The sequence below is a fragment of the Terrapene carolina genome, unplaced genomic scaffold (genome assembly GCF_002925995.2).
Source record: "Terrapene carolina triunguis isolate 2854851 unplaced genomic scaffold, T_m_triunguis-2.0 Scaffold68, whole genome shotgun sequence".
Lineage (NCBI taxonomy): Eukaryota > Metazoa > Chordata > Testudines > Emydidae > Terrapene > Terrapene triunguis.
In genome coordinates, this window is record NW_020664419.1 from 4,035,480 (window position 1) to 4,062,158 (window position 26,679).

The following is a 26,679-nucleotide window of genomic DNA, read 5'->3' on the forward strand; positions in this document are numbered from 1 at the left end:
GGAACGCAGTGCTACCTGCCCCACAGCTCCCCCTCCCCTCCCTGGCCTGAGTAGCCAGAACGTCCCCTCCTCTGTGGCCAGGGCAATGAGAACTCCCCCCTGCCCTTTCAGGACATGTTCACTACTAAAACAGACATCCCCAGACTGGGCACAGTGGGAACCCTGACCTTGCCAGCTTTAATCCCCACCGGCTCTGAGCTGGAGGGAGGCAGTTGTGGGCTGGGAGCGGAGTGGGTTCAGACAGCTTGTGACCCATGAGGAATTATTATTAAAATGGGTGATTCAGGGTGCTGGGTATTACTGGTATTACGGTAGCACCTAGAGGCTCTGGCTGAGATCAGGGCCCCATTGTGCTGGGGGCTGCACAGACGGAGTGACAGACCCTGCCCCAAAGAGCTTGCAGTATAAACAGACAAGATAGTGACAGAGTGAGAGAAGGGAAGTATTACTCTTCCTGTTCTACACGTGGGTATGTCTACACTGCAAGAAAATCCAGCAGCACCGAGTCTCAACTGACTCAGGCTTATGGTGCTTGCAGTGCAGAGCTAAAAATATCAGTGTAGACGAAACCACTGGGGCGGGAGACTGCGGTCTAGATCCACCCCCCATTGGCAGGTTTCAGAGACCCAGGCTCCTGACCAAGGAGGAATGTCTACACTCATATAGCATGAGGAGTGTTGCCAACTGTCTAATCGCAGAAACCCAAACATGCGTGCCCCGCCCCTGCCCTGAGGCCCCGCCCTGCCCCACTCCTTCTCTGAGGCCCCGCCCCCGTTCACTCCATTCCCCCCCTTCATCGCTCGCTCTCCCCCACCCTCACTCACTTTCACCGGGCTGGGGCAGGTGGTTGGGGTGCGGGAGAGGGTGCGAGCTCTGGGCTGGGGGAGCCGAGCGGAGCCAGGGCAGGTAGGGAGCCTGCCTTGGCCACACCGAGCCGCCGACCATTCTTTGAGTGGCCTATTAAAATCTCCCAGATTGGTTTCAGTAGCCACCGGGAGATCAATTCTGGGAGACTCCTGGCCAATCCGGGAGGGTTGGCAACCCTAATGCGTGAGCCCCACGAGCCCAAGTCAGTTAACCCGTGCTCTGAGACTTGCTGCAATGGGTTTTTTCTGCAACACAGACATAGGGTCAAACTGTGAACCTTTTGCTAACGTTGAATAGACCCTTACTCCACAAGTAATCCCATTGAATTCACTACTCACTGAGAGTAAGGGTCTCACAACCTGGGCCAAAGAGATCATGTGACTTGCCCAAAGTCCCAAATGGCGTCTCGGGCAGAGCTGGGAAGTGAACCCTGATCTCCTGAGTCCCAGTGCAGTGCCTTCACCTCATCCTTGGTGTTAGGAGCACTGGGTTCTGTTCCTGCCTCTGCCACAGACTTGCTGTGTGACCTTGTACAAGTCATTTCCTCTCTCTGTGCCTCCATTTCCCATCTGTAACAATGGGAATAATATCAACCTCGCAGGGGTGTCGTGTGACGATTAATTAGCTCTGAACAAAGCCCTTTGAGATCCGTGGACCAGATGCTGTACAAGTGCAACGTATAAATTTCATAGTATTAAAATAATCGATCAACGGGTAGAGCTTGGAGGGTTGGCGTTAACACCATTTGTTCTTCATGGAAGCGGGTGAGGAAATGGGATTCCGTATTAAGAAATCTGATCCCAGCCCAGAGCTGGGATTCCACCCAGCTCTGGGCTGGGATCGGATTCCTTAATCTTTGTACTGATTAGTTAAACAGAGCCAGGACGTTTGTTTGTTAAATGTGCAGCCGATACTGACGTAGCAGGAGTGGTTAAAGCACAGAGGGAAGCGGCTCTTTTACACCATAATCTTATGAGAATGGGCTCAAGGGTGGAATATGACATGTTATATATCTTAAGTGTAATGCGATGCCATTGGGTAGAAACAATGCCCAAGCTCATTACAGTGTGAACAGCACTGAATTAGTTTATACAGCAGTGGGAAAGGATCCCCGTGTATTGACAGACCTGATATTTTAGAGTTACTGATGTTTTATTACAGGGAAACAGAATTGTTGGCAGCACAGGTTATTTTCCTGGACACGCAGTAATAAAGAAGGCATCAGATGCACTGGGTAAGGGAATACAGCAGTCAAGGCAACATTATGAGGTTCAGGGGCTATGCAGGGTCTTATCAGAGAAGTCATATCAGTGGTTGGTTTTTAATCTGTTCAGTCCACTTGTCTCAAATAGCTCAGCTGTTTAGACGGGCTGTAATTCTTTCATGTGACTCACATTTTGATAGTGGACATATATTTCAACAACCCTTAACATATGTGTAGCTGGTAGAGATGCCTATAGTTAAGGTTGGCCGACAGTTCCCATTATAAGACCCTGTTTTCAGTTGCTTATAACTTTGCCAAACTTAAATAATTTTGGCTGAAATTTTCCATGCCGGGTATTTGCCTCAGGCTGATTCTTTTATTTCAGTATTTTTAAATTTCAGCTAAAACGGTTCGGCCATTTCTGAGAATGAGATTAGGGGAAAATGCTTTAGCACCTCTCTGCTTTGACCCAGGCACTTGAAACTTGGCATGGGGTTTGCCTTTTGTCAGGGCTGTGCCGTTTGCTGCCCCATGAAAATCCACCCAAATTTGGACACGTTACAAGCCTTAAAAAAAACAACAACTTGATTGCACATTCTCAGTAGAGACTTGTTAGAGTTTGGCCCCTAAATTTGCCGAAGATTCCATCTGCACTGGGCATGCTCCAGCCCAGGGATTCAGGGTGTGAGCAGGACTTTCTCTGCAATTGTTCCTTCCACCAGCCAGATTTGTCTCTGGTGTCGGGCACAGATACCGAGAGCAAAGAGGCAGTCTCTCCTGTTCTCTCAGTGCTCCCTCTGCTGGCACCCAGGAAGGGAGGAGGAGCAGAAGGATAAAGCTGCCTGACTGGAATGCAGCGGAATGGGAGAATAGGAAGAGTAAAGCAGGAACCAAGGAGTGGGTGGGGACAGGAGCGAGGATACAGGGCAGATAGGAGCTGCAGGGGAGCGGGCAGAATTGTCTATAACTACTAAAGCACATTCCCCTCCATAACCTGGAATGGAACCCAGGAGTCCGAGTCTCACCATTCCTCTGCTGTCAGTAAAGAGCTGTGAAATTTTCTGGCCTACGTTGTGTCTCATCTTCCTCTAGTGGCTGGTCCACATAAGGGTAACCTGCGACTGCTATCAGTTCCTTTGTTAGCTCCTGTGGTAGAGGTCTGTGCTGTTGATCTAATGAGCTGAACCCTGCTGGTGACCCAAGTTGGGGATCACTATGGCTCCACTGGATATAATTTCTGTTTGGCCACATCGTTGCATCGTTTTTATATTAGGAAATTACATTTTAAAAGCAAATAAATAAAATGTTAAGGCTGCAGAATCTAGCACTCAAGTGTTAAGAAATGGTAAAATTAAGACTGTGTGGGGAAAAGTAGTATGTGACCACGCAATGAAAGGCTGTATCATAATGCATGCGCACGGGGGGGCGGGGAGGGGTGCAAATTAAGGGTGCAGAGGGAACCCAATTGTGGCATCTCCTAACTCTTGAGTGCTTGACTTTGCAACCTTGACATTATATTAACATAGTTCATTGGCTGGAATAATTATTTATATTACAGCAGCACTTGAGATCCCAGCTGAGATCAGAGCCTTGTTGTACAAACATTTACTGAGAGCCAGTCCTTGTCCTGAAGGGCTTACAGTCTAAATAGACATGACTGGCATAGGGTGGAACAGGAGACAAAGGGGAGGGTCACACAGCAGGTGAGTGGCAGAGCTGGGAATAGCTCCTGGGTTTCCTGAGTCCCAGTTCAATGCCCTAGACCAGTGGTCCCCAAACTGTGGGACACGACCTCTAGGGGGTGCAGAGGAACGTTCGGGGGGGGTGCACAGTGGTGCCTGGACCAGCGCCCACAGGGGGTGGGGAGGGAGCAACAGCGCCACCCAGCCCTGCTCTATCCCCAGCCCAGCTCCACTCCCAGCCGCAGATCCATTTGGCCCCTTGCTCTGCTCCCAACCCAGCTCCGCCCCCAGCTCCAGCTCCACTCCGCCCTCAGCTCTGCCCCAGCCCAGCTCCACCCCCAGCCCGGCTCCGCCCCCAGCTGCAGCTCCACTCTGCCCCCAGCTCTGCCCCCAGCCCAGCTCCAACCCCAGCTGCAGCTCCACTCCTCCCCCTGCTCCGCCTGCCCCCACCCCAGCTCTGCCCTCATTCCCTCTCTGCTCCCAGACCAGCCCTGGCGCTAGCCCCAGCTCCTCATCCCCAGCTCTGCCTTCATCCCAACTCCACTGCTGAGCCAACAGTGCAGTAATGGGGGGACGGACAGATTCCATTACTGAGGGGGGGGGGGCGCGAGAGGAAAAGTTTGGGCACCACTGCCCTGGACCACGCTGTCTCACCAGTTCCCCTTGGAAGTCTCTTATGTGGGGTCATGCTGCTCAGTGGGAGGAAAGGTGCAGTCTGACTGAGAGCTGAAACACATTTTTGGCTACAGTCACCAGAATTCTGATCAGGGCCCAGATCCCCAAAGGTGTTTAGGTGCCTTGCTCCTACTGAAATCAATAGGAGCTCGGCATCTAAATACCTTTGAGGATCTGGGCCTACGTGTCTGTCTGACTGACGTCAGCAAAGCAGGGCATGTCATTAGTCCTGTAATGAGAGGAATTGGCCATGAGGTGTGTATATCCCTCAAATAACTCTTGCATCAGTTTTTTGACATCAGGCCAGTAGCCTTTCATTTTGGGCTTCCTGCCTTCCCCGGCCCCACATCGCCCGTTGCCCCCACTGGCACCCTGCGCTCCCCACCCCACCCATCCCCCCATTGCCCTGGCCCCCGTTGCCTCCCTGGGCTCCTGACCCAGCCCCCCATCGCCCCGGCCTCCGCTGCTTCTCCCGGCCCCCATTGCCTACCTGGGCTCCCCACCGAGCCCCCCATCACTCCAGCCTCCACTGCTTCTCCTGGCCCCTCAGCCATCCCCCCAGCCTCCGCTACTTCTCCCAGCCTCTCACCCATCTGCCTCGCCAGGCTCCTCACCCACCTCCCCATTGCCCCTGGCCCCTGCTGCCTCCCTCGGCTCCCCACCCATCTCCCCATCCCTTCCCCCGGCCTCCACTGCCTCTCCCAGCCCCGCACCCATCCTCCCAGCCCCCACTGCCTCCCTGGGCTCCCCATCCATCTCCCCAGTCTCCGCTGCCTCCCTGGGCTCCCCATTGCCCCTGTTCCCTCCTGCCTTCCCAGGCTCCCCTCCCCCATTGCCCCTAGGCCCTGCTGGCCTCCCCCACCCCCAATTGCTTCGAGCTCCCTTCTGCGGCCTTGCACCCTAGGCCCACCATGCTCCTTGCCTCTTGATCATGGTGCCACCACTAACTGCAGCGCCCTGGGCAGCTGCCCACGTTACCCACCTGTAAGGCCGGCCCTGCTGGGCTATTCCCAGGAGAAGTCTCCTCATGTCACAGCTTTTCCTCCAGTGTTTTGTGTCCATTTTCTGCTGTAAGAGTGGCGTGCAGAAATCTCTCATCCTCATTTCCCACTGGCATTCCCTCGGAGAGGGCTGACTTGTGGTATTCAGAGCAGTTAGCATTCTATCCTTCCAGCCCTCTGGAGACCCAGCATTTAAAATTCCCCATCCAGCTTGCAGCAGCAGTAAAGAAGACTAATGAGACATTGGCTCCTAGCAAGAAGGAGGTATATTATACGAGTGCAAAGATAGTGTGCCGCTGTCACGTTCCTGATCTGTTAACTCAGGCTGCAAATCTCATGAGAATAGCTGAGATCTCCAGTTCCTACACTTCCAGCCCAACCCAGGAAGTGAGAAACTTTCCCCCAATCAGCGGTTTAGGCTTTGGATGATGATTCTTGTCTCATCCAGGCTCGGACACAAGAAAGAAGCCCAGGGGCCAAAGTTTGGATGCCCATCTAGGCTGCCCCAAATCTCAGACATGCTCAGGGGGTTTGGACCCATCTCCAGTTCATACCTTGCAGCTGCATTCTGCTGTATAATATTGTGATTATTTAATTGATATAATTTGTCATGCAGTAGCACCAAGAGAGCTCATTCAAAGACCAGAGCCCCATTATGCTAGGCGCTGTACATGCACCTAATAAGAAACCATCCCTGCTCCAAAGAGTGAGGCGTCTTAGGCCTGGTCCACACTAACCCCCCACTTCGAACTAAGATACACAACTTCAGCTACGTTAATAACGTAGCTGAAGTCGAAATACCTTAGTTCGAACTTACCGCGGGTCCAGATGCAGCAGGCAGGCTCCCCCGTCGACTCCGCGTACTCCTCTCGCGGAGCAGGAGTACTGGCGTCGACGGCGAGCACTTCCGGGATCGATCCCAGAAGATCAATTGCTTACCGCCGGACCCGGAGGTAAGTATAGACGTACCCTTAGTACAGATACTTCTCAGTCCCTCCCCTTGCACACAAGTTTGGAAGTAGGTGAACAATTTAACACCCACACTTAATCTTCTGAGCAGATTTGAATGGAAGCAATATTGCTGCTAATAATACAATCCATTGAAACAACCTTTGCAAATTCATACCATTAGCTTAATGGCAAAAGGTAATTGGCATGCAGTTGGAGCTGTCCTGTTATATTAACCCTGTGGGTTTCTAGGCAGACATCTTCCTCTCGCTGAATGTGACGGGCAACAGGCATGGAGCCTGTATTTTTCATGCTGATTGAAAAAAGATTTGGATGGAAATCGTCTCAAGCCTAGCCATTCATATTCTAGTCCCATGTTCACGGGGCCCTCCCAAGATGATCCCAGTCAATATAAAACAGCACAGATAACATTAGCACCCCTGGAACACTTTACACTTTCAAAGTAGTGTCCGACCCTTACTCCATCCTCACAGCCTCTGGGAGGGAGAGAGGTGAATATTATTAGCCCCATTTTATGGATGGGGAAACTGAGACCCAAATGTGTTAGAGCAAACATTTCCCAAAGTGGCTGTTGATTTGGGGTGCGTAATTGGGACACATAGGGCTGGCTTTCCCCAGTGCATTCGCAGCTGCCATTGAGTTTGACTAGAATCGTGGCTGTTTAGCATCTCTGAGCCTCAAAATCAGTGGCCACTTTTGAAAACTGCGTCCTCAGTGAATTGCCTCCAGACACCTAGTGAGCGAGGGAAAGTTGGGAATCCCTTATGTCCTTTTACCAGGTTAAAAGATGGGAAACAAAGAGTGGAGTAAACGGTCAGGTATCACAGTGGAGAGACACAAATAGCAGAGTCCCCCAAGGATCTGTATTGGGACCGATGCTGTTGAACATATTCATAAATGGTCTGGAAAAAGGGGTAATCAGTGAGGGGATAAAGTTTTCAGACTATACAAAATTACTCAAGAGAGTTAAATCCAAAGCTGACTGCGAAGAGTTACAAAGGGATCTCACAAAACTGGGTGACTGGGCAAAATGGCAGATGAAATTCAATGTTGATAAATGAAAAGTAATGTATAATCCCAACCATCCATACAAAATGATGGGGTCTAAATTAGCTGCTGCCGCTCAGAAAAGAGATCTTGGAGTCATTGTGGAGAGTTCTCTGAAAACATCTGCTCAATGTGCAGCAGCAGTCAAAAAAGCAAATAGAATGTAAGGAACCATTAGGAAAGATATAGCTAATAAGACAGAAAATATCATAATACCTCTATATAAATCCATGGTACACCCACACCTTGACTACTGCATGCAGTTCTGGTCACCCCATCTCAAAAAAGATACAGTAGATTTGGAAAAAGTACAGAGAAGGGCAACAAAAATGATTAGGGGTATGGAACAGCTTCCATATGAGGAGAGATTTAAAAGACTGGGACTGTTCAGTTTAGATAGAAGATGATTGGGGGGGCGGGTATGATAGAAGTCTATAAAATGATGAATGGTGTGGAGACAGTGAATAGGGAAGTGTTATTTACCCCTTCACACAACAACAGGGAGTCACCCAATGAAATTAATAGGCAGTAGGTTTAAAACAAACAAAAGGAAGTATTTCATCACATAACGCACAGTCAACCTGTGGAACTCATTGCCAGCATATGTTGTGAAGGACAAAAGTATAACTGGGTTCAAAAAAGAATTAGAGAAGTTGATGGAGGATAGGTCCATCAATGGCTATTAGCCAAGATGGCCAGGGATGCAACCCCATTCTCTGAGTGTCCCTAAACCTGTGACTGCCAGAAGCTGGGACTGGACGACAGGGGATGGATCACTCGATACATTTCCGTTTTGTTAATTCCGTCTGAATCATCTGGCATTGGCCACTGTTGGAAGACAGGATATTGGGCTAGATGAACCATTGGTCTGACCCAGTATGGCCGTTCTTATGTTCCTCTTGGAGGATTCTTTATTCCATGGTGAGGGAAGTACCCTAGGATTTCCAACTCCCAGATGATTTCTCCTGCCTGCAGCAACCTCTTGTTCCCAAGCGCTACCTAGGTGCAGTGACCTGAGCAAAGGGAATGCACCTTGCATGCAAGGTGACTGCTGCAGCCACTGGTATCCCATATTCTGTCCAGTCCTGATCTGGTGTCCCATAGCCTATCTGGTAAAGGGGCATGTGATCTTTAACCGCTTGGTCACCCGGCTGTTTTTGATCCAAAGCTGTTACCCTCCGAAGGCTACCAGGGGCCAGTGGGAACTGAGGTGGAGGATTCAGTCCAACGGACAGGTGTCCACATCCCAAAAGTCACCAACAGAAGAGGTCCTAACGGGCAGAGAAGCTAAGAATGAAATGTGCCATGCAGACTGGGCAGCCCTCTCTCTGCCAGAGATCGGGGCTGCGGGAGGTAGGGTTGCATAGTGAGGGAAGCTTGCACTGCTCTGTCCATAAGTCGAGGACCTGTCTCCAGAGCTGTCCATCTTTTTCCTAGGGCTGGGCTTGGATCCTCTCGACACACCTCCTGCAACACAGCATTGTGCAGCCTCACTTTGTGGCCACGTCATCCCTCAGAACAGGTGCTGCATTCTGAAGGCACCAGATGCTTTTAGCCCAAGGCTCAGATAACCCCCCAGTGAAGTGCACTGCACGTGCAGTGATTCTACCCACTTAAAACTCCCCCTGTAGTTTTGATTGGATATGGGCTGCACTTCCTAGCCGAAATGGCTGCTGTGCACTGCTAAATGCCAGCCCCGCAGAATCTGGTGAGACACAGTCAGATGATCCTGTGAGGTTGTGGTGAAGGGGGGATGGCACTGACCCCCTTCTCCTTTGGCCGGTGGCAGCCCCCATGGCACAGATTCTCTTCTTGTGTCCCATGGCAATCACTTGCCATGCCACGTGGCTTTGTCGTTAATCTCTGGCTCTGTGTTCCCTTTTTCTCAGGTGCACCCGGAAGGAACGGTGCGAGCGCTCCAGCGAGCCTCGGAGATTCGCCTCGGAGATGAAGCAGTGTGTCCGGCTCACCGTGCATCCCAACAACATCTCCGTCTCCCAGTACAACGTGCTGGTAAGCAGGAGTGGCCCTCATCTCCACAGTGTCTCCTCCTTCCAGGGAAGCCTAAAGAGGTCTCACCCCCATTGCCAGTATTATGTCCCTGGTTACCCGTAACCTTTCATTGACACACTCAGGCTCAGTGGGAAGCACTAGCAGCTTTATTGGATATACTTGGTCTGGCTGGATGTCTACATAGAACTCACTGTCTCCCTGGGTGCTCCCTGACATACACTGGGGTCTCACCCAGGGAGGAGGCTCTCCACTTTGATTGTTCCCGATTAGGAACATGGAGGGGATCTTTCTCATGTGCATTCCACTCATGGTGTGTGCATGCCCCGTGCACAGTCAGAAATGTTTCTCTCCGTGGTACCCAACGGGGCGGCTTGAGCACCCTCTGTTGCTGCGTGCCACTGTGTGACAATATAAAGGGCCCAACCACCCCCGAAACCTCTCAGTTCCTTCTAGCTGCCTGTGGCAGTCATTGGAATTGCTTGGCTTACCTTAGCAGGTGCTTTCAGTGTGTTCATTGTAAATTAATTGCAGATAGGTTTCTAGATTCATAACGTCTTAGTTAATACAGTGTACGTTTTCTGTTTTGGTCCCCAGTCGGGGGCTTTTTCCGTTAGTCAGTACCAAGGGGTCCCTCACTCACTGGGCTTCAAGCCCTGCATCTCTTGCACGAGGCCAATGCCCGTGAGTGACCCACACTCAAGTTACTTGAAGTGTTTCGGGGAAGCTAGTATTCAGGATCATTGCCAAATCTGCAAAGTCCTTACGCCTCAGACAAAGAAAGACAGAGAAGCGTGGGAATAAGAGTAGAGTGCAGCAGAAACCCAAGCACTCCTCTTCTGTGGCACTGTTGACTCCGGCACCAAGGCAGGCATCATCGAGTCCGGGGCTTGAGGGAGTGCCTTCTACATCTGCGCAACTGCACCGTCCCGAGACCATCTCAGTACCGGCCCCAATGGAGAGAGACATTCTGAGCCTTTCGGTGCTGGTATGTCTGGCGGTGCAGGAGACCGCTCCGCTCAGTACCCGCAGACAGAGGGGCACCAGCAACATTGGTGCAGCACTCAATGCTATGTCAGCATCAGTTGTCTCAAACTGCATGTCCGTCGGTACCGCTGAAGGGGGAGCCTGAAATGTTGGCTGCACTACGTCCTTCTTTGATGAGGCATCGGTCTCTGGCACTGTTGGGAGTGGCCTCTCCTTGGTCCTTTGAATCGGAGATTGGCTCCTGTTTCCCACTCTCGGAGCCACTCTTGCTACTCTCCGCCAAGGGACTACTACCCTGATAGGGAACCTTCGGTGGGAGTGCCGTTGAGTGGGTGGCCAGGGGTCACTGCCATCACCTGTCCAGTGGCTTTTTTGGAATCTGTGGGGTTTCCCCACTGTTTCCAGGTCATACATGAGACGTTCCTGTTCTGTGTCCTTGGAGAGGTGTGGGATAAAGTTTCACATGGTCACCCTGGCTTCCATAATCCCCTCCCTGGATCCTGGAGATTGATACACTGCCCTTGATTTACGAGACGCCTACTTTCATGTGGCAGTTTATCAAGGTCACAGAAAGTTTCTCAGGTTCATACTAAAGCGCTTTCATTACTAGTTCACTGTGCTGCCTTTCGGCCTATCAGCAGCTCCTTGGGTTTTCACAAAATGTGTGGCAGTGGCAGCTGCTTTCCTGAGGAGACTAAGAGTACAGAGTCTGTCCTTACCTGGATAACTGGCTAGTCCAGGTCTGGTCCAGGGATCACTTTCTCTCTAGTGTTCAACTCATCCAGTCAACCTTCAAAGCTGTGGGTCTACTGATCAACTCAGACAAGTCTACTCTTTGTCCAGCTCAGAGGATAGAGTTTATAGGAGCAGTTCTGGACTCTACTCAAGCCAGAGCATTAAGATTTGAAACAATTTGCTGTCTTGTGACCGTTTTTAAGGTTCACCCAATCACATCATCTCGAAACGGCGTGAGGCACTTGGGGCATATGGTCTTATGCCCATAGGGAGTCCAGCATGCCAGGTTGCACCTCAGGACTCTTCAGGTCTGGCTGGCCTCCATTTAATCACCAAGTTGGCACCATCTGAACACTGTACTCACTGTGCCCTTGCGGGTTCTCACTTCGCTAGATTGTGGCCTGATTCACTCAATGTTTGTGTGGGCATTCCCTTTGTCCACCATCAGCCTTCGCAGACACTGGTGATGGACGCATCTGCCCTGGCGTTGGGGGGTTCATCTGGGCCCTCTCTGAACTCAAGGTTTGGGGTCCTCAAGGGATCTCTCTCTCTTCATATCAAAGTCAGGAAGCTAAGGGCTGTCTGCCTAGCCTGTCAGACCTTCCTACTGCGCATCAAGGGAAAAAGCCTGTTTGTTCTCCCAGACAACATGGCAGCCATGTTTTACCTCAACAGGCCAGGAGGAACTCACTCTTCCCTGCTTTGCAGGAAGCAGTTCATCTATGGAACTTTTGCATTGCCAATTCAATCGACCTTGAGGCCTTCCAGGGTGCAGAATGAGCTGGCGGACCGCCTAAGCAGATCATTTACGAGTCACCATGAGTAGTCTTCCCACCTGGATGTTACCAGATGCATTTTTCAGCAGTGGGGGACTCCCCAGATAGACCTTTTGCAACCAAGGACAACAGGAAATGCCAATAATTTTTCTCCTGCAAGGCCACAGTCCTGGTTCATCTCAGACACTTTCCTGCTACCGTGGATGAAAAAGTTCTACTACGCTTTCCCGCCAATCCCACTCATACACAGAGTGCTAAGAATGATACTAAACTGCTCAAGATAGTTAAGACTAAAGCAGACTGTGAAGAACTTCAAAAAGATCTCACAAAACTAAGTGATTGGGCAACAAAATGGCAAATGAAATTTAATGTGGTTAAATGTAAAGTAATGCACATTGGAAAAAATAACCCCAACTATACATACAATTAGATGGGAGCTAATTTAGCTACAACAAATCAGGAAAAAGATCTTGGAGTCATCGTGGATAATTCTCTGAAGATGTCCACGCAGTGTGCAGAGGCGGTCAAAAAAGCAAACAGGATGTTAGGAATCATTAAAAAGGGTATAGAGAATAAGATGGAGAATATATTATTGCCGTTATATAAATCAATGGTACGCCCACATCTTGAATACTGCGTACAGATGTGGTCTCCTCATCTCAAAAAAGATATACTGGCATTAGAAAAGGTTCAGAGAAGGGCAACTAAAATGATTAGGGGTTTGGAACGGGACCCATATGAGGAGAGATTAAAGAGGCTAGGACTTTTCAGCTTGGAAAAGAGGAGACTAAGGGGGGATATGATAGAGGTATATAAAATTGTGAGTGATGTGGAGAAAGTAGATAAGGAAAAGTTATTTACTTATTCCCATAATACAAGAACTAGGGGTCACCAAATGAAACTAATAGGCAGCAGGTTTAAAACCAATAAAAGGAAGTTCTTCTTCACACAGCACATGGTCAACTTGTGGAACTCCTTACCTGAGGAGGTTGTGAAGGCTAGGACTATAACAGCGTTTAAAAGAGAACTGGATAAATTCATGGAGGTTGTTAATTAATGGCTATTAGCCAGGATGGGTAAGGAATGGTGTTCCTAGCCTCTGTTTGTCAGAGGATGTAGATGGATGGCAGGAGAGAGATCACTTGATCATTACCTGTTAGGTTCACTCCCTCTGGGGCACCTGGCATTGGCCACTGTCGGTAGACTGGATACTGGACTAGATGGACCTTTGGTCTGACCCAGTTCTTACGTTAACGATCAAGTGGACCAGGCCTGGATTATATTAATAGCCCCAGCATGGCCTTGACAGCACTAGTTTTCCACTCCTCTGGATCTGTCAGTGGAGGCTCCAATTTCACTCCTGTTGCACCTGGACTTGATCTCCCAAGATCATGGTTGACTGCACCACCCTAAACCATGGGCCCTTCATTTAACGGCTTGCAGGCTCCATGGCTAACTTCTAGAGAGGAGTCTTGCTCGGAGCAAGTTCACTATGTCTTGTTAAATAGTACAAAGCCTTCTAGCAGAGCTGCTTACATGTCAATATGGAGGCATTTTTCTGTTTGGTCTTGTCAGTCTGGAGCCTAGCCAATGCAGTCCTCTATCCAGCATATCCTGGACTATCTATTGCACCTAAAATAGCAAGCGTTAGTAATATCTTCTATCAAGGTCCACCTGGCAGCAATATCATCTTTTCAGACTCATGTGGATAACTATTGTATATGCTCTAATGATATGACAATCAGATATGTGAAGGGCCCGGAAAGGTTGTACCCTCAAATAAAGGAACCTATCCCGCCCTGGGACTTGAACCTAATTTTATTGAAGATCATGGGGTCACCATTTTAGCCTCTAACAACATGTTTCTTACTGCACCTATCTCTGAACTGTGTGCTCTGACATTCAAACCGCCCTGTACAATCTTTTTTAAGGATTAAGTGTACTTGCACCCTCATCCAAGATTTCTCTCCAAAGTGGTATCTAATTTTCATATTAACCAGTCAATTTACTTACCAAAGCCACATGCCAACAGAGAGGAGCAACATCAGCACACATGAGATGTCAGAAGGGTGCTGGCATTCTACATAGACATGACTAAACAGTTTTGTTTGTCAACTCAATTGTTCAAGGCCATAGCAGACAGAATGAAGGATTTCCTGGTCTCTTCACAAAGAATTCCATCTTGGATAACTTCCTGCATTTGTGTGGGATTCAGCAGGTATTTCCCTGCCAAGCAAAGTGATGGCACATCCCACAAGATCGCAAGCGGCCTCGGCGGCGTTCCTTGCACAAGTCCCTATCCAGGAGATCTGTAAAGTGGCCTTCACACCTTCGCATCCCATTATGGCATTATTTGGTACTCCAGAGGTGAGGCTACATTTTGATGAGTTTTACTCCAGTCTGTGTGCACATGAGCGCCTTTCCCTCCTCCTACTTTATGAGTCATCTCCAGTGGAATGCACATGACCAATCACTTAGAGAAGAAAAATGAGTAACTAATCTTACATAACTGTTGTTCTTGGAGACGTGTTTCACGTGTCCATTCCACCGCCGACCTTCCTACCCCTCTGCATCGGAGTTGTCCAGCAAGAAGGAACTGAGGGAGCTCAGGGACGGCTGGGCCCTTTACACCAGCATGCATGGGCACATGGCACCAGAGGGCACTCGAGCTTCCCCGAAGGTACCACTGAGGGAACAATTTCCCATGACTCTGCGTGGGGTGGCGCACACCACGAGTGGAATGGATTTATGCAGCACATCTCAAAGAACAATAGTTACAAAAGGTTAGGAACTGTTTTCTCCAGTTCATTGCGAGGAGCTGAATGCAGTTCTGAAGAGGAACCAGAGATCCATCAAAGAGGAATGCTCACCCATTGCAGCCAACTTCTTTACCTCAGACACCAAAGATATTGGACTCTATAGCCGTGTGCAAAATATGGGCAATCGGCTTTGGCTGTGTTAAAATTCAGCTTCTAGGACTGCGGTGGAGAGGCGTGCTAGGACCATTTAATATACTTCAATTTCCCTTCACTTCATGGACCAGGGTCTCTTTCTTGAACTACCAAAGCACCCAGGTCTGGTACGGTTTCAACACTGAACACCCCAGAGCAGAGGTATGGGGACACTAGAAATTGCAGCTTGCAGCCCATCTCTTCCAAGGTTTATGCTTTGCTACATTCAACCCCCTCTCTTCCTCGGCACTGGATGTGGCCCCTGTGGCAGAGAGCTATTAAAGGCAGCCGTTGGCACTGCAGGACAGTTATGATGCCAGTGGAGCAACTAGTGTTACTGTTCCTTGTGGAAAAGCCTTTTCTAGGGACAAGAAGAGAGTTCATTGTAAAGGGCCCATTCAGTTTCCAACCTGTCTACGGTACCTGATGACAGCAGTGCCCCTTATATTGCGGTTTTTGTGTTGTGAACACGTGCCCACTAGGAACTGAACTGGGGCCTATTTCATACAGGCCACTGAACAGCTGCCACATGGTAACTCTTTCTGGTCATATTGACCTGGGCTGGATTTGAACTCACAGCCTAGAAATGAAAAGCTCCATCTCCCTTCAATGTTCCTTTGAGCAAGTCAGTAGCTCCCCATTCTTTGTGGGCTCAGTGGAGTGCTCACGGTCCACTAGCTGGCCATCTGTCAGGTATTTAGAGTAAGGTGTTTGAGGTTGTTTTTTTAGCCTGTATGTCCAGTCCCTGCGGCTTTGTTTCTGCCTCTTACCTTTCCTGTGACTTAACCGTCCCAGGAGTACGACACAAGTAATCAGAGACATCGTAAATTGTTTGTTCTTCTGGGAGTGCAACTTATTATTTTTAATTCTCTCAATAGTCTTTGAATTCTCCTATGTTAGAATAAAGACTGGCTCAGGGTGATTGCGTCACCATGGCAGTGCAAGTCAGCCCAGAGCTATTGTTGTCCTCAGCCGCTTGCTGTCTGATGGCCCATATGAACTGAGTTGTTGGGTCTCAGTCAGCTCCTAGTGGACTGGTGTCCACAGCACAGTAACCACCATCTCAGATGGTTTATCGGCAAACCCTAGCACAAGTCAGAGACTGATTGGGTCATGGAGACTACACTGAGTTTTGGGCAGTTCTGGTTAGGGGAGAGCCTCTTCCGCGATCATGCCAAGTTCTTCCCTGACGTGAGGGTAGGGAATGTGCCTGTTTGCTCAGCCCGTGCTTAGACCTATGGAAGGTATTGTCCACATGGCAACACTGACTCTTCTTTGGCAGCAGAAGTGCCCAGGGACTTGGGAGTCACATCTGGGTCTGGCTCAGTCCTAGGCTGCTGCTCATGGACTGTGTGAGAGGAGAAAGGTGCTGGAGAAGGGGGCATTCTCTACCCACTGCAGGGGCTCCAAAGCAGGAGCTTTTGTTCATTGGTGGCAGCTCCAGGCTTATCACATTTGTGCCCAAGTTTTTCAGGCCTTTTCCTTGGTGACTGTGCTCGGAGAAGTGACAAAGCTGCATTCTGCCTTTTACACACTTGTGAGCAAGTTCCCTGGCTGGGGCAGCAGCCTGGTGAGAGCTCCAGCCTTCCCCTCCACTGCTGGTCCGGGTGCGTTGATGGGAGGGAGGAAGTGACCGAGGTGGAGCCATTCAATAGAAGCACTGTCCCGGGGACAAGCCCACCCCAGTCCTCAGAGCTTCTCCCTCTCCCCTCCCATAACTTGGCAGGAACAAAGTGCTCCCCTTAACCAGGCAATACATTTACAGGTGAATTGTAAGACTGATCAGACTAATGGTCCCTCTCTTCTGTGCCCTTGCTGTCTCTGAGGTGGTTAATGCTGGATGCCTTAGGGGAAGGCACACAGCTCCCATAATGCACCTCACTGGGTGATGAGAACATACCATGAGAAGGCGAGTGGGATTTTTGTTCCCTCCTTCTACTGCTCCATTGATGGGCAGAGGGACAGGTCCATTATGCTGGGAGCTTCTCTCCCGCTGCATGTGATTGGGTCTCAGATGAGACTCAGATTCTCACGGACCTCATGCTCAGAACTAGCTTATATAATGCGGGAGCATGTAATACATTGGCTGAGCACATGTGATCGTGTCTCCCTTTAATGGCTGGCCCCAGCAAGGATAAGGCTCTGGTATTTACTAACCATGAGTGGAGTAACGCCTGTAGATCACCGGCAGGGGGCTTGTGCTACTGGTGTGGAAGTACCCTGCTGCCGCTGTTGGTGTCTGTATATTTGTGGCCACGGTTTGTTACCATGGCAGGTGGGGGTGGTGGGGTGGATGCAGCCGACTGAGAGCAGAGTTATAATTAGAATCATAAGCGGGACCTCATGTAAAATGGATCTTCCGTTCCAAATGGTAATAAACCGAGTGATGCTTTGTCACGTGAGAACGTGAACGTCCTGGAAACCAGCTGTTCGATTTGTTTATTTCGTTACACTTTAGTAGTGGCAAAGCCAGTGGATGTCAGGGATTCCAGAGTGCCGGACAGCGACAGAGCGCCTACCCATCCTTTTATTTACAATGCTAGTGCCCCAACACATCATGACCTCAGAGCCCGCTGCTCCTGTAACCGAGTGATCAAATGGGGCAGGCATTTCTGAGCTGCCTGTAAAGGTGAAGTAATTCAGCTGGCCCACTAGAGGGAGCGGATGCTGGTGGCTTACTGAAGGCTGTAACTAGACTCTCTATACACAGGAACTTGTTGGTGACAGAGAGCTCCCTCTGCTGGTGATGCTAGGAGAGGAGGCGTAGAGAGTTAGACTGGAGCGCTACAGTTTCTCTGTAGTCCGCAGAGTGCCTCTTGTGAGTAATAGTCACCTTCCTCAGAAACCTTGTGCCAAGGGGCCAGCAAGCCCCAGTCTTCACAGCCTATTCCAAAGACTCCCGTGCCAATATTACACCTGCATGACCGATGTCGAGCACGCCACGCCACTGACCCGACTCGAACTCACCCTGCACGGTGAAGCAGCAGCCACCGCCCCTGCATAGCCACACGCCACTTGTGTTTACATCTGCATTCCATCTCCCCCTCTCCCCCCCAGAGTCGCTGCTTTCTGTTGAAGGAGGATCCTTTATCTAGCAAGAGGCTCTTTGTCCAACCTCTCCAGTGTAATTCTCTTCTGCTGGCCTCGTCTGTCTGCCAATGAGCTCAGCACTCTCTTTCTCTCTCTCCCGCCCCCTTTGCTTGCAGCTGGTCTTGGAGACCTACAACGTCCCCGAGTTGTCAGCAGGGGTCAACTGCACCTTCGAGGACCTTTCCGAGATGGACGGCTTGGTGGTGGGGAACCAGATCCAGTGCATCTCCCCGGCTGCCAAGGAGGTGCCCCAGATCATCATGGAGAATGGTGAGTGTCTCAGGCCTTCCCTACGTGAACACTGGGGTGGGTGCGCTGCTTCCCTCCGACCCGTTGGTGAGAGCACAGCAGCTGAGAGAACAGCACATTATTGGCTGGGCATGTGTCTGTATGGGCCCTAACGCTGCCGGTGTAGCAACAGCACATTTACGAGCATTTTGGCAGTCCAGTCTTATCCATCTCAAATGATGGGGCTCGCATCCCAGTCCAGTACATCTCCATGTCAGGTACTTTATCCAGCTATTCTGCCTGAACGATTCCCTCCTTAATTTCATCACACTCCTCCTCGTTACATCTCTGCGTGCAGCTCCCTAAATCAGTCTCTTCCTCTCTGGCTTTTACACCCTTCAGGTATTTGCAATCCGTTACCCTGTCCCTTTCCCATAATAGCCCTTGCCCAAGCCAGATGTGCTTATCCTTCCATGCCAGCCCCCGATCCATTTGGTTTCTCTTCCCTCAGTTGTCTCCAGTTTGTCCGCAGCCCTCTGCAATGGGGCACTCAGAACTGAACGCAATATTTCAGGTGCAGGTAGGGCTCTAGCTCCCCCAGTTGCCCAGCAAGACACTGTAAGATGTGCCTATGCCGCTAGGCTTCCCCCAAGGCCTTAAATTGGGTCACAGGCAGGTGGGCAGGTGCAAGGAGAAGCTGCCATTCTTGTTCTCTGTGTTATTTGTGAACTCTAGTGGTGAATTTAGTCCCAGTGAAAGATCCCTGGAGGCCCACAAGCTCTCCCCGCGTGCACTTCAATTCTGGAGTAAGCCTAGGGCGACCAGACAGCAAGTGTGAAAAATCGGGATAAGGGGTGGGGAGTAATAGGAGCCTATATAAGAAAAAGACCCAAAAATTGGGACTGTCCCTATAAAATTGGGACATCTGGTCACCCTAAGTAAGTCAGTCACCGCTAAGGAGTCAGAAGGCAGTTCCCCTCTCCACTGCCCACTCAATCCTTACCTGCTGTTGACTAGCCTACCAAGAAGGATGCTAATCAGTGGAGATTGCAATGGGGACTTCTCTGGTATAGGCTGTTGTCCATTAGGGACCTGGCTCAGAGCCACGCGCAAACGAAAGGAGTGACACTAGAGTGATGGAGAAAAAGGAGCACTTCTAGAGTCTGATTTTCAGAGAAGTTGAGTTCCCACGGCTCCCATCACTGTCAACGGCTGGCGTTCTGCACCTCTGAAAATACGGCCCTTGGTGCAGACTGCCAGAGGGTGGATTGAAGAGAGGGGTGGGAGGTTCCATAGCTTGTTCCCAACCCCCGGAGCCAGTCAGTTCCCAAAACACTGGCAAAGTTGTTAAATATGAAGCAGTTAACAGAGCTGTCAAAGCCATCGGCAGCAGATGGGCAGTAGAGTCGAGTGCTGGTGGCACAATGTATTCAGGAGTGTGTGTGCGTGTGTGTGTACATGTGCATGTGGAGATGAATTGTCAAACTTGCTTTGGCCTGATTGATTAATGAATCTTTCCGGTGAGGAGGAAAATAATAGAGGTGGAAGGGCCAGCCAGGTCAAAGCCTTGAATTAAACATGGGCTCCTTCATCATCAAATTATTGCAGTTACTTCACCCACATAACATCCGCTGCTGACAGGCCCAAGGGAGCCGACTGGGAGGTATGCGGGTTTGGAGTTGGTGGAGAGGCAGAAAGGGTTAATGATAGTGGAGTGGACGGAGGACGGGGGTAGATGAGGAGTGAGAAAAGGAGTGGGTGGATTTGGGAGCTGGATAATGGGGGGAGGGGTCAGCTCCAGGGGAGGCTCAGGGTCTGCTGTGGATGTGGGGGTGGCAGCCTGTGAGCAGTGGATGTTCCCTGTGGGATGAGAGTGGTGCATGGAGGTTGCTCTGGGAGAGCACGGAAGGAAGCGAAGAGATGGGATTAGGTGGGGGAAAGAGGAAAGAGACCTCAGCATGGTATTGAGCCGCCAGTGTGGTATTCCCAGGGGAACCCCCTAAAGACTCAACATACACCTGAGCATGGCAATCCCCTGTGGAACTCAGCAGCTCCTCCCAGCCCCCGGGGATGCTATTCACACGGGGATCGGCCTTGGTGCCCCCATTCCCCTCAGCGTGGGGTTCACAGAGGGCACCCCCTTCGGGACTCAGCACAGTGTGATGTTCACAGGAGAACCCCCACCCTAGGTACTGCACGTCCCCCCAGCAGGCTGGTCCCTGGGTTCAACCCACCTCAGCAGAGCAGGTGTAAGGAGGGCCTGTCTGTAAGGGAGTGTAACTTACACCACTCACTCATCACCTGTGAATGTAGCCCTGCGCCCCCGTTGGGTCACACATGCCCCCTGCACACTCATCCCGCCCAGGCTCACAGCCTTTAGCAGCAAGCAGCGGAAATAAATGGGGGCAGAACGTTCACCCGGAAAATGACTCCCCCGCGATGGAGAGCAGGTGTGCCCTTCCATTCCTGTGACACCACAACTCTCAGCAGGCCAGCCAGTCATCCTGCAATCCACCCGGCCTCCCCTCCTGGGGGCATGTTGTGACCCCCTCAGCCTGCAGAAGGAAGCACCGTTGCTGTAGCATTCAATGTTCATGTCCTCCTTATTCCGATTAGCTCCACACTAACATCGCTCCCTCCTCCTCTCCGCTCTCAGCCTCTCACTTGTTGGCCTGAATTATCATAGACTCTGATTAGGAAGAGATGGAAAAGACCTGGCCAGCCCCAGCCAGTCCAGCTCCCCCATTGGCGTATGAAAGAGTATTCCCAATGGTAAACTTTCCCCAGGCTGATTTTAAATGACCCAAGATATGGGACTCCCATCACTGAGAAGGCTCCACCATCTAAAAGAGACCTGGAAATCTTTCCTCGTATTGGTGCTCTTATCTTAGATTTTACTCCCACTGACTGAGCTTCTTGAAGTAAGGACTTCAGGGGTCAGGCCCAATCTACCTAAATTTTCCTGTGCGCAATTCCTACTTATCAGGCCTAGTCCTGGGGTCTGTACTCAGGCATAGCTCCTGCTGACATCATTGGGAGGTTTGCCTGTGTGAGGACCTCCAGATCTGGCCCATTATTCCTAGCTGTCTCCTTGGAGTACCATAACCAGTTCAACCACAGCATGTCTAAATTTCAAAAACGTACAGGGGTTAGGAAATGCCATGCTCTGATACCACCGTGATGCCAGTAGTTTAAAAATCTAGAGGGACAGTCCTTAGTCATTGCTTGGCCAAGCCATACATATTTCATCCTCTCGAATCTTTCCTTGGGAGTTTTCATTGCTCTTCCATTGCTCTTCAGTGGTTGGGGTTGGTCCTGCTTTGAGCAGGGGGTTGGACTAGATGACCTCCTGAGGTCTCTTCCAACCCTAATCTTCCATGATTCTTTCAATTTGAGGGGTCCGTTCTGGGGCTGAGATGCCCAGAACTGGATGCGCTATTCCAAACATGATCTCTCTCTGTCTCTTCCCCGCCACCCCAACACACCCATCATTGTGGAAGCTGACAGCCTGATGATGTGATAACACATACAGCTAAAAATTACATTGGATAACGTTTTCCAAAACACCTAAATGACTAAAGCCCTGCGCGGATACAGAAATGTGGATCTGCATCTGATCCACGTCCGCAGGAATCAACTTGTATCCACCCCGCGATTCGCACTTCGTCTTTTATCTGTATCCACATACGCACCACACCCACAGTCGCACGCTACCAGGAGTGTCTGTGTGCAGTACTGTATAAGAAAGCTATATAGCTTAATAAACGTGCACATTATTATTATTGTTGTTGTTGTTATTGTTATTTTAAACATCAATCTGATTATACAACCAGCATCAGAACAAATAGCTTTTTACATTAAAAATAATGAAACAAATGTCTCACCTCAGTAATGCTTCAAAATCACAAACGGAGCTATGAAATTAAAAAGTCTGCGGCCTATTTAGCTTGTGATTTATTAAGTCTCCTAGACTCATAGATTTTAAGGTCAGAAGGGACCATTATGATCTTCTAGTCTGACCTGCACAACGCAGCCCTCAGAATCTCCCACCCACTCCTGTAACAAACCCCTGACCTATGTCTGAGCTATTGAAGTCCTCAACTTGTGGTTTAAAGAACTCTCCAATCCCAATTTCTTTGCACCAGCCACTGTTCTCCCTGCGGAAGCATGCAAAGGGAATACAATCGCTGGGCTACAGTGCTTTTTTGTCAGGGTTTGCCAGGGCTGAGCCCCGGCACCGCTCGGCTTGGCAGGTCATTCTCCTCTCGGGGGGAGTGAGGAGCAACGACAGGTGCTCTGTGATTCCAGGTCAGTTTCCCCACGTGGGCTCAGGAGGGGGATGCAAGGGTTAGGGGTACAGGAGGGGGGCAAAGGTGCTCTCCGGTTGCCCAGCCATTGATTACTTTGGGCCATACCAGGTCAGCTGGAGAGGGAGGCAGCTGCTTTTGCAGAGTACGTCAGTCTGGCTTCCCTCTCCGACTGACCTGGAACGGCAATGAAGTCAGGAGGGGTTTCCTAAAATGCTTGGCTGCTTAAACAGCCGGGATAGGAGCATGGGGGATTTTGCTGCCTGTCTTGATCTATCACCTCCCCTTTCTCTGTCGGTGGGGGGGGGGTTGGGAGGGATATAGGCTCTGGAAGGCAGGGAAGCAGCCTCATAGGCCTCCCCGCCTTTGAGAGCCTATATTTAGAGGCCTGCGCGGATACAAAATTTGAATCCGCCTCCAATCCGCCATCTGCGAAAATGGTCCGCGGATATAAAGTGAATATCTGTGGATTAACAGGGCTCTATAAATGACCCAGGAGCCTAAGTCACAAATGCATATGTGCCTTTTGAAAATGGGATTTAGGCTTGTAAGTTACTTAGGTGCTTCGGAAAATGTTACCCGTTGGCTTTATTTTCTACCACCATGTGGCATTGCAGGCTTCTGTCTACTGAAGTTTATTATTCATGCAGTGGTGCGTAGCATTGTTAACAGCGGCTACATTCCACTCCAGAAGCAGCTGCATTTCAGCGGCAGGTGGAATTATCCTTATTTCTCCCTTCCCTCCCTCACAGAGGTATTTTGAAAGCTTTAGGTTAGCTAACATTTATAAGCAATATGAGGTACAGTCTTACGCCTGGTCTACACTAGGAAATTAGATCAGTATAACTTCGCTCATGGTGTGAAAAATCCACCCCCCTGAGCGGCTTAGTTAAACCGACCTAACCCCTGATGTAGACAGTGCTAGGTCTATGGAAGAATTCTACCGTCGACCTAGCGACTGCCTCTTGGGAAGGTGGATTACCCATGTCAACAGGAGAACCCCTAGGTAGCGTCGACACTGACTCACTACTGTGGCGCTGCTGCTGCAGCATTTAAAATGTAAACAAGCCTATAAACGCCGTGCCTGGAAAAGACCCTGCTGTATTAGATCAAGTCCATTCTCCTGCGTTTAGAAGTTTAGAGTCTGCAGGCGGGGGATGTGGCAACAGAGCAGTGTTTATGAATGAGTATTGTTGGTCGTTATTTATCGCGCACAATCAGTGTGAGTAATGCTGTACAAAACACAAAGGCAGACCCTGTTTCCAGGACCTTACTAGCTGAATTAGGCAAACCGCTCAATTCAGACACACACAGCACTGGACTCTATTTTCAGCTCTGCCACTGACCTGCTGTGTGACCTTGGACAAGTCACTTCCCCTCTTTGTGCCCGTGTCTCTTCCCAATCCCACCTCTATCTTGCGTGTTTAAATGGTAGGTTCTTTGGGGGTAAGGGCTGTCTCTACCTCTGTGTAGGCCTCTGATCTGAATTAGGGCCTCTAGGCGCTACTGGGATACAAATTCAGAATAATAAGAGCATTTTCTTAAGTGGCCACTGATTCTTGGTGCCTCAATCTTTGAGCGTCTGGCCTGAGACCTGGCCATTAATGATTCATTTGTTTATTAATACAATCGTGCAGTGACCTCTCATGATCCTTATGCTTTTTCCCCAGGAGACCATCACATTGTCCAGCTCCAGCTGAAGTCCAAAGAGACAGGCATGACCTTCGCCAGCACCAGCTTTGTCTTCTACAACTGCAGCGTCCACAACTCGTAAGTTTGTATTCCCCCGACGTGCCTCTTCCCCCCCACAACCTTATCATGCTGCTTTGAATCCATCCCAGCTGCCCACGCTGGCTGGTCCAGGTAGCACAGAGACGGCCACTTAGGTGTCGAGGAGACCCTCAGTCGTGTCTCTTGGTTCTGGGTAGAACATCTGTCCCACAGATTAGCCGATGCTGGGTGACAGGTACCCTCCCACTATTGGAAACATGCAGGACAACATGGAAACAACTTATTAAACTTCCTAGTAATGGGCTTTGAGCTGACTTGGTTTGTACTCAGGCACCCCTCAGGCAAAACACCACATCAGTGGGGATTTGTCTGAGGACTGACTGAGTGGAAATGGAGTCACAACCTCGGCAAATGGCCATGTGGACTTTAGTGGCTACTCATGTGGAGCCCGATCCTGCACACTCTTGTGCTCTATCAATCCTTGCTCATGCCATCAGTCACTGTTAGTTAGCACCAGGCTTGGTACTAAGTGTTGGCAGGATTGGGCCCTGAATGGACAGGGGCCAATTAATGGTAGAGTTGTTTTTGTGTGTGATGTGGACACTATTCTCTAGGAACTGGATTGATACCACAGGCTGATTTGCCATAGAATAATCTTTTCCTACCAGGAACCCCTTTTCCATCCTGGTTCCTCCTGCTGTGTATCTGGGATCTGGCTGGAACTCCCATCCTGTTAAGCAATATGGGAAGGGCAGGGTGGTCTGGACCGATCCACCGAGAACTCCTCCTTTAGAACATCTGATGTGGGACTAGAGTCATTACTGCACAGGAGATGAGTGTGTAGGATTCATATGCCAAGGCAGAGGGGGGACCCCTCTTCAGTGGATTGCTCTGTTCCCGAGCAAGGCAGATGGGCTGTGCCCTCATGCCCAGGCCATCATCTTTCCCAGACAGGGCTCCGGAAGTGCCAAGAGGCGATAATTACTGCAGCGCCTTGATTCACAAGCAAAGGCAAATCCTATTTCCGTGTCCCCGCTGCTTTGACAAACAGCAGCCGGGGGGGAAAAAAAAGAAAAGAAAGTGATGAGGTGTTAAATATTTATGGCATGTTTTGGTTTCTGACTTGACAAACTATAATACGCTATCCATTTTTAATTTGATTTATCAGAGTAAGCACTTGTTACCAATTTAAAGAACAGCTCTTTGCATCAGGGCTTAGGGTGGATTGACATAATGCAAGATTTCAGAGAGGATGGAGAAATGGTGTCTGCCTCTCTGCCTGATGCGGCTGGGTGGTATTTTTCACACATGCACGTTTAAAGGATCCAATGGCACATCAGTGCTAGTGAAATTCTCCCTGTAGCACTATTTAAACCCTCCCTTACACATTGGTGGGACCTGCATTGGCCATCCTGGCCAGATGAACATGTGAGCAGGGAGCAACTGACAGTCCTACCATCTGACGGCAGTGATCTCAGTTCAGTTCCTAGTGAGTCCACACAAGACACAAAGAAGTGGTGTAGAGGTAACTGAGCAAGGACGTGCAGTTGCAGTCAGCCTGGCTTTCCCCCAAGAAAGCAAGAGATGGTAACATAAGGGGAAAGTAAACAAAAAAGCCGACCTGTCCTTTGACCCTGGGTGATGAGCTTGCCTAGCCCTCCCCCTGCCCACCCTGTGCCAGGGCAGAGGGGAATGGAGCAAAATTAACCCTGTGCTCACCAGAGAGTTGTACCCTGTTCCGCTTGGAAAGTGGGTCAGTAAAGCTGACATGGAAAGGTGCATTCAGAGCCATTTTATACAGGCAGATAAGGGTCATAACGGGCCTAATTCTGTTCTCTGACACTGGGTGTAATACCCGGGTACCTCTGTTGACCTCTCTGGAGTTACTCTGGGTTTACCGAGGTGGTTTTGGAATCAGGCCCAACGTCTCTGATTCACAACAGCGTTGGCAGTGCCCATTCTGCTCAGCACCACTGACCAAAAACACCATCATAACTGGCATGTGCATGAACCAGTTTCCTTATTGGCAGCCTCAACAGATAGACCAAGGACTGAGCGGGCCATGGAGACTGTGCTCCCCTCTGAGTCGTAGGGTGGGGTGGGGGGCCTTGACAGGGGAGTGTGTGCGCTCCCTGGGTCCTTGAGGGTTGGCTGGGTTTAGTGAGTTCTTCTCTCTCTGTCCCCAGGTGTCTGTCCTGTGTGGAGAGCCCCTATCGGTGTCACTGGTGCAAATATCGCCATGTCTGCACCCACGACCCCCGTTCCTGCTCCTTCCAGGAAGGGCGAGTCAAGCTGCCAGAGGTAGGAAGGGACACTGGGGGGACACAGAGGGTTCGTGGGCAGGGCAGTGCTTATGTCTGACTGAAACCAACAAACTGCCTCCATTCCCAATCACCCATTCCTACCCCTTCTACCCTGT

At 50.2% G+C, this 26,679-nt stretch overlaps 1 protein-coding gene across 1 annotated transcript in view; it reads left to right on the forward strand.

The window, feature by feature from the left end:
* Nucleotides 1-26,679, forward strand: part of PLXNA4 (plexin A4) — a 568,109-nt gene that overhangs the window by 375,990 nt on the left and 165,440 nt on the right. Inside the window, exons 5-8 of the mRNA XM_026648894.2 lie at nucleotides 9,335-9,458; nucleotides 18,111-18,264; nucleotides 24,200-24,299; nucleotides 26,447-26,561. Coding sequence (XP_026504679.1) covers nucleotides 9,335-9,458; nucleotides 18,111-18,264; nucleotides 24,200-24,299; nucleotides 26,447-26,561 — 493 coding nt within the window. The remainder of the gene's footprint in view (nucleotides 1-9,334; nucleotides 9,459-18,110; nucleotides 18,265-24,199; nucleotides 24,300-26,446; nucleotides 26,562-26,679) is intronic.